Source organism: Balearica regulorum, chromosome 12 (assembly GCF_011004875.1).
Source record: "Balearica regulorum gibbericeps isolate bBalReg1 chromosome 12, bBalReg1.pri, whole genome shotgun sequence".
Classification (NCBI taxonomy): domain Eukaryota; kingdom Metazoa; phylum Chordata; class Aves; order Gruiformes; family Gruidae; genus Balearica; species Balearica regulorum.
Window position 1 is genome coordinate 23,022,133 of NC_046195.1, and position 14,970 is coordinate 23,037,102.

The 14,970-nt window shown below is 58.7% G+C and overlaps 1 protein-coding gene and 1 non-coding gene across 3 annotated transcripts in view; one reads left to right on the forward strand and one right to left on the reverse strand.

The window, feature by feature from the left end:
- Window positions 1–48: 48 nt before the first annotated feature.
- On the reverse strand, window positions 49–121 carry TRNAK-CUU (transfer RNA lysine (anticodon CUU)). Its single transcript has one exon. It is a non-coding gene; the product is annotated as a tRNA-Lys (tRNA).
- Window positions 122–1,229: 1,108 nt separating this feature from the next.
- Window positions 1,230–14,970, forward strand: part of ADAMTS7 (ADAM metallopeptidase with thrombospondin type 1 motif 7) — a 53,582-nt gene continuing 39,841 nt past the window's right edge. The window contains exons 1-8 of one of the 2 annotated variants that reach the window (XM_075764538.1): window positions 1,230–1,376; window positions 2,504–2,856; window positions 7,097–7,268; window positions 9,865–10,061; window positions 11,340–11,423; window positions 12,058–12,182; window positions 13,215–13,364; window positions 14,095–14,238. In XM_075764538.1, the coding sequence (XP_075620653.1) occupies window positions 1,289–1,376; window positions 2,504–2,856; window positions 7,097–7,268; window positions 9,865–10,061; window positions 11,340–11,423; window positions 12,058–12,182; window positions 13,215–13,364; window positions 14,095–14,238 (1,313 nt within the window). In that variant the 5' untranslated portion in view covers window positions 1,230–1,288. The remainder of the gene's footprint in view (window positions 1,377–2,503; window positions 2,857–7,096; window positions 7,269–9,864; window positions 10,062–11,339; window positions 11,424–12,057; window positions 12,183–13,214; window positions 13,365–14,094; window positions 14,239–14,970) is intronic. The other variant, XM_075764539.1, reaches the window with a different exon arrangement.

The following is a 14,970-nucleotide window of genomic DNA, read 5'->3' on the forward strand; positions in this document are numbered from 1 at the left end:
GCGGGTGGGGAAAAAAAAAGGGCATAAAAGGGGGGGGAAAAAGCAATGCGCCCAACGTGGGGCTCGAACCCACGACCCTGGGATTAAGAGTCCCATGCTCTACCGACTGAGCTAGCCGGGCGCCACGCGGACGGTTTTTCCTCCGTCGTACTCGGCAGCGCCCCCCCCACCCCCCCCACCCCGTTCCCCGGCGGAGCCGCCAGGGGTCGCTGGCGCGGGCGGGCAGGTCCCTGGGGGCGTGGTCTCATTTGCATACCCAGACCCTCACCCAGCCGATAACCGTCCCCCGGGCGGGAGCGGGGTGCGGCGGGTACGGCTGGGGGGGGGAGCTGCGGGACGGGACCACCAGCAGCCCGCGGGCAGGGCGGAGGAAACCCCTTTCTTTTGCATTTCTGTATTTATTCCGCTCCCTCTGCCCGGGGGGGGGACGCGAGGGCTCGGGGAGCAGCCGGAGGGTGTCACTCCTGCGCAGGAGCCCACCTCGTTTCGCCGTGCTGCACTTACATCCCATCTAAAATGCGCTTCCCGGTGCGTTGTGGCCGAATTGTGCTCAGCAATGTGGATTTCTGAGCGTGACCCGATCGTTCGGAGAGCGTCAGAGCTCCGGGTACGCCGGGCTGGAACACCCGCAGCCTGGCTCTGTTAGACCTCGCCCACCCGTCACCCCTCGGAACGGGCTTACCGGAAACTGAGCACCCGGTTTGCCGTTCTTCGGGCGGTTTTCCCTTCGGCTTACGCAGACGGAGCGGGGTGGGGAGGTGCTGGCGGGGGGGGGGGGGGTGCTGGGACGGCCGTAGTGCTCCCGCAGCGACACCCAGACGCGGTTCGGGAGGAAGGGACTGCGGTTTCCTCCGGCCCGAATTCTCCGGGGTTTGCATCCCGCTGTGTCCTGAACAGAGCGTCTCAGCGGGTGCAACGCGGGGAAAGCCTCAGCCGCGGCCCCGCGGGAACCGTCTCTCCCTGGGAAGGGGCAGCCCCCGGGAACCACCGGGGGTCGATGGGGGTTTGGGGGGGGTTTGGGTTTTTTTTTTTTTCCATTTCTCACTGAAATTCGCGCGGCCCCGCGGCGGGAGGGCTGGGAAGGGGGGGCGGCGGGGGCACCGGAGGAGCCGCTCTACGGCGGCCGCTAGGGGGCGCCCTCGGGCCGCACCGGAGCCGGGAGGCGCGCGCTGCCCGGCCCGGCCCTGCCCGCGCCCCTCCGCGAGGCGCCGAGCCCCGCCCGCCGCGCCCGCCCCGCCGGCATGGCCCGCCGCCGCCGGCCGCGCTGAGCCGCCCGCTGCCCGCACCCATGCCGGCCCCGGCCGGGCTCCTGCGCCTCGCCGCCGCGCTGGCACTGGCCGCGGGCGCGCAGGCGGGCGGAGGGACCGCGCGGACAGGTGCGCGGAGGGGGGGGGGGCGCGGGGGGCTGCGGGGATGTGCGCGGGGCGCGGAGTTGCACGCGGGGATGTGCGCGGGGTGCGGGGATGCACGCGGGGATGTGCGCGGGGCGCGGGGATGTGCGCGGGGTGCGGAGTTGCACGCGGGGATGTGCGCGGGGCGCGGAGTTGCACGCGGGGATGTGCGCGGGGCGCGGAGTTGCATGCGGGGATGTGCGCGGGCTGCGGGGATGTGCGCGGGGATGTGCGCGGGGATGTGCGCGGGGCGCGGAGTTGGACGCGGGGATGTGCGCGGGGTGCGGAGTTGCACGCGGGGATGTGCGCGGGGTGCGGAGTTGCACGCACGGGGGCTGCGCGGGGCGCTCCGCGGGGGAGCGGGGCCGGAGCCGGAGCCGGGACCGGGCAGCCCGGTGCCCCCCGCCGCTGCAGCCCCCGCGCTGGGCTGGGCAGGGCCGGACCCCGGCTGCCCCCCGGCTCCCCCCGGCTCCCCCCCGGCTGCCCCCGGCTCCCCCCGGCTGCCCCCGGCTCCCCCCGGCTCCCCCCCGGCTCCTCCCGGCTCCCCCCCGGCTCCCCCCGGCCGCAGCGCTGCGCACCCCTCTGGGGAAGCTCCGGAGCGCTCGGTGCCCGGGGGTGCTTTGCCCCCGAGACGGTTTCCCGTTGCAAAACTGGGATTTGGGGGTTTGGAGTTTTGGTGGGGGTCTCATATTTTTTTTTTCCCCCTCCCGGCAGCTGTAATTAAACAGCCGGAATGTGTGCGTGGAAACGGGGACCAGCCCCAGCCGGAGCAGAGCCCCAGAGCTGCACGGCCCCCCCCCCGAACCCACCTCCACCCCTCCCCACCCTAACCCTAACCTTGACCTTGACCCTTTCCCACGGAAAATCCCAGCCCCTGACCCCCCGAGAGCAGGAGGGACAGCGTGGGGTCCTGTGCACCCCACAGCCCTGGGGTTCCTGCCCTTCCCTGCTCTCTGCCGTGCCTTTGGCAGTGCCGGTGGACACCAGTTACCAGATCCAACTGGTATTTGGGTACCTGACCCCACTGGGCTCCCTTGGGAGCTCAGCATCCACCTGAAGGGGTAGGAGAGGAAAGGTGCTGAACCCTAAAGCCCACCACCCTTTCTTCCCAGAGCATGCTCTGCCGTACTCCAGCAGCGACATCGTCCATCCCATCAAGGTTGACGAGAGCGGATCGTTCCTGTCCTACGATTTGTCCCACCGAGTGCTTCACCGCAGGTCTCCTTCCTCCAGGAGCAAGTTTCTCGCCTTCTATGAACTGCATTACAAAGGACAACCCCTGAGATTCAACCTGAGCCTCAACAACAACCTCCTGGCGCCCGGGTTCGTCAGCGAGAGGCGGTACGGGGGGATCGCTACCGCCAAGATCCAGTCTCACACGTACAACTCCTGCCATATGATCGGGGAGGTTCAGAGCCGGGCGCTGACGGGAGGTCTGGCCGCGCTCAGCACGTGTGATGGCCTGGTAAGTACGGAGATTTTTAGTCAATACGGAAATAGCAGCAGCTGTGTGAAATCCTTTTTCCAGCTGAACGCGATAGCAAAACTCCTCCTGACAGCGGCAGAGTCAGGATCTCATCGCGTAGGTTTGATGCGGCCGTGGATGAGCTGACTGTAAATTTCCCATGGATTCCAGTGGTTTGGGAACTCTCCGGGTCTGTGTTTACTTGTTTGCGTCCAAATTCCCAAAGAGAGCAATTCTCATGGCGCCTCCATCTTCTAGTACAAAAATGTAGGATTCTGAGAAGCGCGTCTGAAAGCAAGGTGTTTGAAACCCGGAGGTCCTTGCGGTAATGCAGCTCACGTACGGTGACACCTCTGTGTGTTTTGTGAACACCTCCCCTCCCTCCCTCCACTGCAAATATTTTCGAAGGCGATGTGACCTGCGAGGGTGTAAAGGTTTGCCGAAAGCCAAAGTCACTTTCACAGATGAGACTCTTGTGTCAGCGCTCGGCGAGGCAGGTTCACCACTTCGGCGCAGACGTCCCTGTCTGCAGTAGCTGGCATCCAGGTAGCGCCCCGCGGTACCGGGTCCCCCCAGGGTTTAAAACCCCTCGGGGGCGTGCAGAGGGGGTACCACACAGCTCGGTGGCTCCCACGATGTGCAGACCCCCGTTCCCGAGCAGGGGCCGTGGGATGACAGAGGCTCTGGGGTTCCCTGGGGGCGGTGGGTGCGGGCGGGGGGGTTCTCCTTCGCAGGCGCTGACCCTGCCGCATCCCTGGCGCGGGGACGGGGTGGAGGGAGGGATCGCCAGCACGGCTCACGCCCGGCGTCTCGGGGTTTGGAGGGACGATAACTCCGTCGGAACATCGGTCTGCCGGCTGCCGCAGGTGGCTGCGTTGGGCTGGGAGCCGTGTTTGCGTTTTAAGCTTCCTGTGTTTAAATCAAGGCGGCGTGTGTCTGTGCGCCGAGTTAGCCCGGTACGGCGGGGTGGCTTGTAAACGGAAGGTCTGCGAGGCCACCCAAATCGCTGCGCTTCGTCCGGAGGCGCGGGGGCGTGCTGCTGGGTTTCGGGGAGAGGAGCGCAGCGCACGGGCGTGCGGCGGGGAGCGTCGCTGCTGCCTCCCCATCACCTGAACCTGCAGGAAGGGAGCTCAGACCCTCCCCGCCGTGGCTGATGGCGGGGCAGGACTGGAGGACAGGAGCTGGGCGCGTCCTGGAAGGCGTTGGTTGCTCTTTTCCTACTGAACTTAGCAGCATCTGCGGGTGTTTGGCACCCTGCGCTTCATGCAGCACCCAGAGGGGTGAAGGCTGCAATAAACAGCCGGGATGGAAAACAGACCGATGTGCCTGGGAGGAACCTACAACCTTTTGGTTCATTCTTCTTTGAATGTTTGTATGAAAGACGCTGATGGCTGCAGCGTGCGCAGCAGTAGAAAGTGCCGTGAGCGTTCCCGTGAATGTCTGTTTACACACGGGCACCCCCAGGAATACGTGATGCTTCTGGAAATGTTTGCGTGGCCTCATCCTGCCAGCGAGCTGAAACCTGCCATCAGATGTAGAAATCCAGCCTTGCAGCGTGAGTCAGGCAAAACCAAGCTGCTAACAGTGAACGGGCTGAAGGATGTTCACCCAGGGCATTTGAAATACGTTCTGGTTAAGAGAATTAAACTTCTCTTTGTGAATTAACCACAGATGGGAGAGGGTAAAAAAAAAAAAAAAAGTAGTTTTTCATTTAATAGTTTGTCATCTGCATAATGTGCCACCTGAAAACACCCATTTTGTAGTGGCGTTTGGCGAACCCCATCATTAAGGTCCGTGAAGCGTGTTGAAAAAGAACAGTATTCTGCAAATGCTACGGATTAGTATTATTTTTTAAGAAGCAGAAAAAATGGTTAGCTCACAAAAGGCATTAGCACAATGCTGCAAGAGGATCTGCAGTCCATAGACCACGAGTGGTGAGCAAAACTCGACCTTAAGTTGCTTTAAACCTTCTCTACTCAGTGTTAAAATATCCACAGCTTTTTGTCAGGTACTAAACCGCAGAAAACTGCACTTAGCAATGCGCTGCGTGTCTCGTCATTGCCACGGGAAGCAGCGCGTTCTGAGCTACCGCTCCGTTACGGGGAATTACTCACGGGCCACTTGTAAGCACGGTCGGTATTCCAGGGTGTAAACGAGGAACGTGCTGCTGGTGTGGGGAAGCACAGAGCTATAGGCTAGGGCAGGATCTTGCCTTTGTACCTGCAGTACGGTGGGGATACCTGGCATGGCAAGCCCAGCGTTGCTGCACACAAAGCACTCTGCCGTTCCCAGCCCTGGGGCACAGACGGGCTGTCCCAAAACTCCTGCTCCTGGCAGCCTCACGTGTCGAACCGAACCGCATCAGCCCCTCGAAGGGACGAGTTCCCCGTTGCCGGCGTCGGGTGTAGCGCAGTGACCGTACCTGGTCTGGCACCCTCAGCCAGCCCCCGAGACCCCTGCTCGCGTGGCTGGGCGTCACCTTTGTTACAACACTACTGTAAGACTTTAAAGGCCTCCTGTCAGGGATGTTAAAATACAGCGGAGTCGTGAGAGCTGGGTTCTGCTCTCTCGTGGGTTGTTCTGCCAGTGCAATTCATCTTCTCCAAGGCTGTCGGAGACCATGGTGAGGGAGCAGGAGGCAGGGGCTGGGGGTGCTGGTGTTGCTTACTGGGGTGAACTGGGACACGCAAGGTGCAGAGAGATTAACCAGCTGTGTTTTAAACGGAGAGAGCCGGACCTTGCCACGGGCAGCAAATGCCGCTCAGTGCTACCGCAGAACCGACCGATGACGAAACGTGGCCCCCGGGCAGGGACCCTGGGCAGATTGCAGCCGGGGCAGCGATCCCTGTTCCCTGCCTGGCTCAGAATAACCTGCATCAGGAAACAGAGGAGGAATCCTATCTGCGGCCTCCTTCCCTTCCTTCCCCATCCCCATGGTGTTTCCTCCTGGTTGTTTTACACTTGCAAGGAGTTAATTAGGGAGGAAGCCGTTTCCTCTTCCCTGGCACCGCATGAGAGGTGTGAAAGCGTCACTGGCGGGCTCGGTGCTCCTCTGCCTCGGAAACATTGGCGACACTTGCAGAGGCACGTTTTGATCCTCTCTCTTTGTCCCTGCCCTGTCCTGGGGTGTGAAAGCGGTAAACGTGTCAGAGCAAAAGTCTGGTCAGCGAAGCTGAGCGTGGACGGGCTCCCGAGGAAGCGTAGGACCCCCGGCCTGCTCCAGACGCTGCTGCCGGAGCTGTCCCGTGGCACGGCGTACGTCTGTGAACCCTCCCCACGGCAGCACCCTGCCTGGCCAAGGGACGCTGCAGGCTCCCGCAGGAGCTCCCTTGGGATGAAGCCGCCCGTGCAAAGAGCTTCCCGTGCAGCAAATGCCGCTGTTGGTTCTCGAGGTGCAGCGTGGAGGCTGGAGAGCCCTGGGCGAGTCCTAACGACCTGCTGCAGCTGGGCCGGGTCAGGGGGGGTCGTAATTAACCCAGGAAAGTTGTGTCGTTTTCTGCTAAAGGGGAGATGCCAGTAACGCATCCTCCCGTTGTTGTATGGAGGGGCCGTGCTCCTTGTCCTGGGACTCGCTTTCTTTGATTGGAGTTCCTGCCATGATCAAGTGCTGCCGCAGGTTCCTCTTCCCCGGAGGTTTTCTGGTCTTTGACCGCGGGAAGTCCGCAACCCGACGGTACACAGCGCTGGTGAACACTGGTGCTTCGGCAGCGCAAAACGCCAGAAGCGACTGTCTGCCTCTGACGAGGATGTCCTCGGGAAGACACCTCTGTTTGTGCAACACTTGCTCAAAACGCTGGTGCTGCGCTGTGGTCAAAGCCGTCCTTTGGGCTGTTGCCTGGGCTCTCCGGAGCATCTCCAGGAAGGTCAGGGAGAGGTGGCGTGAGCGCAGGCTGACCGCCTGTGCGCCTGTTCCTGGCTCTCTGGAGAAGGCGTTTCTCTCTCTCAGCATCCTGTGGTCCCTGAGCTCCTCACCGTTAGACACCCACTGGGTTCACCACCCAGCTGCACTTTGTGATGGGATCTCTTTAGCTTTTTGCTTTCTTAATGGTCGCTCCATGCTGGCTTGTTCTCTTTTGTCCGGGAGTTTAGAGCTCAAAATATCCATAAAAACAGTTTCTTTAGAGAAGACCTGTTTCTTCCTGGAAAATTTTGCAACCCTCTCCCTTTCCCAGGTTCTTCAGCGTGAGTCTGTGCTAGATACAGATGGCCTCACGGTGACAACTTTGTCTCTCCCTGCCAGAAAGGCGTGTTTCAGCTGATGAACGAGGACTATTTCATCGAACCAGTGCCCACCAGCTTGCGGGAGGATGGAGCAGCGCAGCCCCACAGGATATACAAGCGCCAGGCGCCCGAGCCCAGGGCAGAGCCGGGCAGGAGCCCACCAGCTCCGCGGGAAACCTGTGGCGTGCGAGGTATGGTCCCCTTTCTCTTGCGTTTTGTGATGAGCCAGCAGCTCAGCCCGGGGTTGGTATCTTTGGTTCTGTAAGTCTGGAGCACATGGTAGAAAGAGAAAGTGAGCAGCGCCGGTCCTTCCCCCCGCCTTGCCTCTGCCGACTCGTTAGTCTCGAACTCCGGCATTGGGCTCCTGTCTTAAGCTCCCAGCATCCACCATCACCGATCGCTCTTCGTTTTGCAAGGTGGGCTGGAGGTCCCTCTTGCCACGTAGGCTGGCAAGACAGAAAACCCTCGGACCAGAAAACTGAGCCAGCAGCGGGGAGGGGACGGGCCGTGGGCTGCGCGGCGTCCTGCCGCGGGGTGCCGTGGGAGATCACGGTCAGCAGTGCCGCGATGCCGCCGGGCGGTGGGTGCCCGACGGCCGGGAGCTGCTCGCTGGGGTCAGCCCCGGGGGTGCCCCACAGGCGGTTTTATTGTGGGAAGGCTCGTTCAGATCGCTGGCCAGGAGAGCTCTCCGGTGAGCGCCAGGCGCGGGGTTTGTGGCATTAATGGCCGGAGCCCGCAAGTCACGCGAATGGCTGCAGAGCGCAGGGCTGGGGTTTGACCCTGCCGGTTTTTCTGTATTTGCTCGTGTTTCTCACGTACGTGACTCTGTGTGCCGGACCTCAGGCCTCTCGCCCTCATCTTTTCCTCCCGGCCCTGCGGCAAGTGTCCCGTGAGGCAGAGACTGAGTGGTTGTTTTCATTTCCTTGCAAACATCGGTTTCTGACCTGCCAGGGCATTGGACTTGTGGAGAGAAACCCGGTCGCTGCCCCGGGGATGTCTCTGCCGTGGGGCAGAGAGTGCACGCCGGTTCCTGCTCCTCTGCCTAGAGCAGATGTGTTAGATAAACTTCCAAACCCAAGATTTCAGGTAATGGGGAATTCAGCGCATCCCCAGCAGCTCACAGGCACTTTTCTCTCGTCTGCATCAGTGAAGCTGCATCTTCCAGGCAGTGCGTCTTGTTCCACGTATTTCCTAGAGCTCTTCCCTTTCGGAAACTGTTTTTGGGTTTTGGTTGGGTTTTTTTTTTTTTTGTTATAATCAGGTTATCTTCAGGCATTCTTCTGTTAATCTAAATTAATTATTTAATCTATGGTAATAATCATAATGGCTCCTTCTAGCCTTTGAAGTCTATTCGCTGTAAATGAAGTTCACTGGGTGCAATACGGCCCGTGTGTAGAGCGTGTGGGTCTCCGCTGCAGTCTGGGCCAGCAAAGGGGCTGTGATGTGCACGCCCTGGAAAGGAAACCAAGAGCCTGGAGGGTTTTAACTGCTGCAAGCCTTTCAGTTTGTACTGATGTATTGCCGGTTTTCTTTGCAAAACACCCCGCAGCCAGATGGTGCGAGGCTGTTAGGTGTTATTTACCTTCCGTGGGTGCGTGGTGCAGGCTGTGTGTACAGCTGGGCGAGTGTCGAAGAGGGCTCTCAAAGGGAGATGCCGTGCGAGCCCTCCCCGGGGTCCCGGGGCCCTCTGCACCCATCCTGCAGTACCTTCACGTCCCGGCTGGAAGCTGAGCAGCAGAGGACACAATGGAAACAAGCTCCAAGGAAGCTGCTGCGATTAAACTGTCACAGTGGTATTAGCAATTCATCAAATTAGCCAGATACTTGGGATTTTTCGGGCTGGGGGATAAAACGCTCTTTCACAGCTAAAGTACAGTATAGTCCGTAAAATGTGAAAGTCCATTGTTAACAAAGCAAGGCCGAGCCCGTAGAAACTGGTCATAAAAGCAATTCCCACTGTGTGGGATGTGGTTTGTAAAGCCTTTCCCCAGCTTGGGGCTGACCCTGACCTTGATCTTGGAGCGGCGTCACAGGAAAAGTCTCGGCATGAGAATTCCCAGTTGCTGGTGTGCGTGAGGAGCGTCCCAGCTCCCCTCCGCCCTCTGTCTCCTTTCAGCCCAGTGAATGTTCCGCTTGTTTCTCCGCGGGAAGGAGCAGAGCTCGGGCTCCATGTGGCCAACAAAATCTCCGGGCGGTCCTGCAACGTGTCGGTCTTGCCCAGGACACCGGTGATCTTTGGGATTTGGCTCAAGACGTCAGTCCAGCTTCGGGGGCGCGGAGTTTGTCGTGTCGGGAAACTGTCTCTCCCTGCAGAATAGAGCTTTGTGATGGCGATCAGAAACGTTGGGCCGCTGGGGATGTTTCTCAGCGGTACATGCTCAAGCATCTCCACAGGGTTACCTGCAAATTCCGACGTCGATACAAACCCTAAGCTCTGCTCTGGGAGGCTCCGTGTTCCTTGTGGAATATTGCAAACCCCATGCCAGTCAAAGAAATGGCATCAAGTGCTTGATTTATTTATTTTTCTGTCATGCTCATGCCGCTGTGCAACAGCTTGAGGGCAGAGTCTTCACTCCCCAGGGAGTTTTTGGGATTTTGGGGGATTTTTTGGAATGTACAGCACAGCGAAATACATGTAGGTAATAGGTCTAAGTGTGGAGCCTCCTTCTTAACACCAAAAAGTTATTTCTTTGAATTAAAAAAAATACAAAAAAAAAGGTCTTGATTAAGTTGCAGACATTTAAAAAAAAAAAAAAAAGTCTTTTTTTTCCTTCTTTAATCCCTCAGAATCTCAGGAAAGCCTGGAGAGGTCAGAGAAGCGGAGGGAAAGGTGGGAACAGAAGCAGCACAGGAAGAGAAGAATAAAGCAGCGCTCCATCAGCAAGGAGAAGTGGGTGGAAACGCTGGTGGTGGCAGACACCAAGATGATCGAATACCACGGGAGCGAGAACATAGAGAAGTACGTGCTGACCGTGATGAACATGGTGAGTCCTGGTCCTTCTCAACGGCAGAGCCGCCCGGTCCCCGGGGACACGGCTGTGAGACACACAGAGACCACTGGGCTTGCCCGGACTCATCCCTTGTGGGACCTCAGCAAACCTCTCACCAGACAGGCTGTTCCCAACTGCGCGTTGGCTTTTCCGCGTTGCTCAGTGCTCCATCCACCGTGGGAGGACGGGTCGGGGTCGGCAAGCCCGAGCCCACAGGCTCGGTGCAGGCGGGAGCGGCTCAGCCTGCAGCGGTTTCACCTTCCCCGCGGGCTCACGGGCTGTTCTCTTCTCCTTCCCTCCCTGGGGATGGATAACGGATGGATGACGTGGCCTCCAGGGAGATACCCCAAGGGCAGGGCTGCTCCTCCTGCTCCGGGGAAGGGAGGTGGTGGGTGCTGCCCGTGGCCACGGCGCTGCCACCGCGGCTCTCCCCAGGCAGGCCTGCCGGCAGCTTGGGCACGGGGAGGCGGCTGAAGCTGAAACCACCTCGAAGCCTCCACGGGGACACCCACCACCCGCTGCGTGATAAGGAAACCTCCTCGCAGGAGGAGAGACCCACAGGGACCTGGGAGCTTTGGCTGAGGCTCCCTGGAGCTCAGGGCTGGCTGTGCCCGCAGACGCAGCGCTCCGGGGCAGCTGCCGTCGGGGCCAGTGCCGGCACCAGCCTGGTCAGCCGGAGAGACGTGAACGGCTTTCCTGGGAAGGTGCCGCTGAGGACAGTGAGGGGAAGGAGCACCAGGTCGTGCTGGTCTCCACTGGGAATCTGGGGAGGGTTGCCGGCCCGTAAAGCAAGCAGGCGAGTCAGCGTGAGTTGGTTTAGTCCGTTCACCCTCCTGCTGCCGCGGTCGCGCCTATTTGCGTTTCAGAAGGGGGCTTTGGTTGAAGGCCAGAAAGGAGGGTGGGATTGGGCAGAGGACCTCCTGGTAACATCCCCGGGGTTCTGGGCGTTGGTGGAGGCACCCAGAGAGCACAGGCTTCCTTCGAGATGTTAAACGCATCTATTGGGAGTGGAAGCAGAGGCATTGCTGTTGAGTTTCGGTGTGCTGCACAGATCATATCAGTTTTAAATGGATCGTGGAAATCCAAGTGCTTTAGTCCGGGTCTGCATCTGGTCTTGTCTTTCATTTTGGGGAATTCCCCGAGACGTTGTCAGCACCCTTCGGTAGCTTCCCCTGGAGCTCCTGTTCCCCTGCAGCCGCGCCGGCCGGCAGCCGCGTCACAGCACGAGGGCTTTCTTTCGGGCTTTATGTCTTTGGCTTTTGCATGTTGCAGGTGGCGGGTCTGTTCCACCACGCCAGCATTGGGAACCCCATCAACATTGCGATAGTGCGACTCATCCTGCTGGAGGACGAAGAGGTAAAAGGAAAACAGGGTGACTCACCCTCCGGTCCCGTCTGGGACCCAGGGGAGCTGGCCTGGAGAGCCCGTAAGCTCTCTTGTGCTGTCTGCGTGGCCTGGATGAACCCACGTGAGATAAACGCAGCCGCCCGTGCCTTGCCGCCTTGTCTTCTGCGTGGGCTGCAGCCCCGGTAAAGTCAGGGGGACGGCGCGGTCAGAGGAGCTGCAGACTCTGATTCTTACAATAACTTATGATAACTCAGCGTCGCTGCCGGTAGCGGAGGGCTGTGAATCGCTGGTTGTTTGTGCTCCCAGCTGCAGCGGTGGCTCTCAGGGAGCCTGACGCCGCTCAGACGGGCTCCCCAGCTGCATCCTTCGCCGTCAGCCAGGACGGGATGTTTTCCTGCGGTGTTTCTTAACCCCCATTACCAGATGGTTTAATGTTTCGATTGAATCACAGATCAAAAGAAAGCAGAAAAGGACTGTATTCCCACCCAGCCTACAACCTAGAAATACGGAGCGATTCCATCTGGATGGCAGTTACTCCCGATTCCACTCTGATGTGTCGGAGATCAGACCCCTCCCCACTGCCTCCAAAAAACCAAACAGATCCAGCAGCAATATGACAGCAGACTTTTAATTATGTTGGCAGGAGGATCTGAAAATCTCCCACCACGCAGACAACACCTTGAAAAGCTTTTGCAAATGGCAGAAGAGCATCAACGTTAAAGGAGATTCCCATCCCCTGCATCACGACGTCGCAGTCCTGCTCACAAGGTATTATGCCCGCGCGCTCATTTTATGCCGTAGATGCTGCGCTGGCAGCTAGAAACACGTCTGCCAGCTGCAGGCAGGGGAGCAGACAGGCAGCCAGAGGAACATCTCCGTGGGAGCTGTTGAAATCCCGCTCTCCATGCCCGAGCCCTGCCTGGACACCTGCACATAAGATGTATAACATGAAATCTGAAGATAATCTGATCCTAATGGCTGGAGCTGGTCTCAGATCTCAGGTTTAAACCTGGAGACAGCTCCCAGTCGACTAGCGGTTGAGGTTTCCAAGCCAGGTTTTCAGCGTGGTCCTATTGCCAAGCCCCAGAGTGGCTGGATCCTCCCAGGAGATGCACACGGGGATTAACTCTCCTTTTTCCCTTGGAGGCTGATGCTGGGATTGGCAGAGGAGCCTCTGAGAAGGCCCCTGACCTCCCATGAAGCTCGCAGGAATTCTTGCCTCCGGCCAAGTTTATATACCTTGCAGTCAAAACGTAGTTTGATGGTTTCAGGCTGCAGCAGCTTGGCTGCTGGCAGTATCGTGGTGGTTTGTGCAATGATTCACAACCCACAACGGTTTTATCTTCTTTAGGAAGTTTGCTTTGTAGCAGAAATGAGGCACTTAAGGCCACGTACTTTGATGGAGTTGTTCTTCCTGGGTGGCTGGAGCTTCTCCGCCCCGGACCACAGCACCCCTGGGATGTGCTTCCCCAAGCAATGTAGCAATTGCTTAATTATTCCCAGCATCAGCTTTATTTATACGATGGAATAAACGTGGCCGGGCTGGCTAGCAGTTCCCATTAATCAGGCGTAATAATAAGCTGGGGATACCAGGAGAGTAAAGGGGAAAGGAAAGGTCGTAAATCTTTCCGTTGTGGAAAGACGTTGGATGTCTCCATTCTCGCTTCTGTTTGGCCGTGTGTCTCCCTCCGTGGGCTGGGACGTGTCCCGCGCTCCTTCCCGCGCCTCGCGTTGGGTCCTGCCGCTTTCCAACCCGCTCTTTGCTCTGTGTCTGTGTGTTCCTTGTCTCCGTGGCCCAAGGAAGGACATCTGCGCAGCCATGAACAGACCCTGCGAGACCCTGGGCTTGTCCCACGTGGCGGGGATGTGCCAACCCCACAGGAGCTGCAACATCAACGAGGACACGGGGCTGCCCCTGGCCTTCACCGTGGCCCACGAGCTCGGACACAGGTACCACCGGCTTCCTCCTCCTCTCCTCTGACCTCTCGTCCTCTGCGCCGCTCAGTCAGGGCTGGAGTAGGCACGGGTGGATGTTGGGAGAAGATTGCTGAGCGGTTCCTCACCGGTGCAAACCTTCCTCCGCTTCCGAGGGAATTTACCCTGGGAGTTCCGTTTCAGTTTTTGGTTGCCCCAGGTTCAGTGGAAGTCACGTAATCCAGAGCAACCTGGACAAACGGCCTTTGTGTGTTATCCTGTGTTGCTGACACTGAAGGCTTTGGAGAAGAGGGTTGCCCCTTAAGAAGTTGTAAAATAGGCTCTGCGTATAGAATCAGCGCCAGAATTTTGCTTGCCCTAATTTCAATTAAGTTTTGACAAGATCACTTGAACGTTATAGTTCATAATAGGTATCTTTGGATGGCAAAAACACACAGTCAGTAAGGCCAGTAAGTTTAACTGACTTGATCTTGTTAAATAGTCTCATTACTTTTTTCTTGGCTGAGTTTTCAGTACGAAAGCTGAAATAAAAGCCTGGGACAAAGTTCAGGGCAGCGTCCCTGCTATCACTAAAACGTCCCGCGCGGCCAGATCCCCCGGTGCCTGTTAATTGCCGAGTCCCTGCAGAGCTGGGACGGTTTGCCATGTCCGGCGTCGCGCGTCGTCGTGCTGGAAAGCAGAGAGGCTGCGCGGTTGTAGCGGCGTGCGGCTCACCTCTCCTTTGTGGGACTGTGCTCTTACACAGTTTTGGGATTCAGCATGATGGAAGCAGCAATGACTGTGAGCCAGTTGGGAAAAGACCTTTCATCATGTCTCCACAGCTCCTGTATGACACGTCCCCACTCACCTGGTCCCGCTGCAGCCGGGAGTACATCACACGATTCCTCGAGTAAGTCCTCCTTCCTCTTCTTCCTCGCTCACGGGGTGCTGGGGGTGGCTCGGGGCTTGGGTCTGGAGGCCGCGATTGTGCTCGGAGTCAGCCCCGGGGCCGTGGGGGTGCTTTGGTCTCGCTCGGCTGCCTCGGTCCTTGCTGCCAAGGATGGGGGGGGTGAACACGGAAAAGCAGCGTGAGCGTTTGGGCCGGGGTGCAGGGGTTGCGGCTTGGACAAATAAAGCCAGAGCGGTCGTCTTCGGTGCTCTGTGCAGTTTTTGTCGGTGCTCTGCACGGGGCAGATGGTGTTTGCCTGTAGGCAGGAGGCATCACGTGAGGAAACGAGACCGAGCCAAATTTTTCCGTGCATTTGTTTATTTTTAGCACCCCATGGCTGATTTTTCAGCCTGTTGTTATTAAGTTCCTAGGAACGCGGCCCAGGGATTTGCCTTTGTCAGCCAGTGGCTTGCACTGGAGAAACATTTTCCTTCCTTGCTACGGGGAGGTCAGAAAACAGTGAGAGCATCAGCGAGAAACGGCGATGGAGAGCTGGGCAGGGGACCGGCAGTCACGTGGCGGGGACGCTGCCTGGGGCTGAGCTCCCATTTCTAAATCCCAACCTGGAACGTGGGGGCTTGGCCCCCACGCGGGGTGAATTAGTGTTAATTTACGGCTTTCGGTGGAACGGAGCTCTCTCTTATCCGCAGCGTTCTTGGCCCTCTGCTTTTAACCTTCACTTTTAGATTAAGA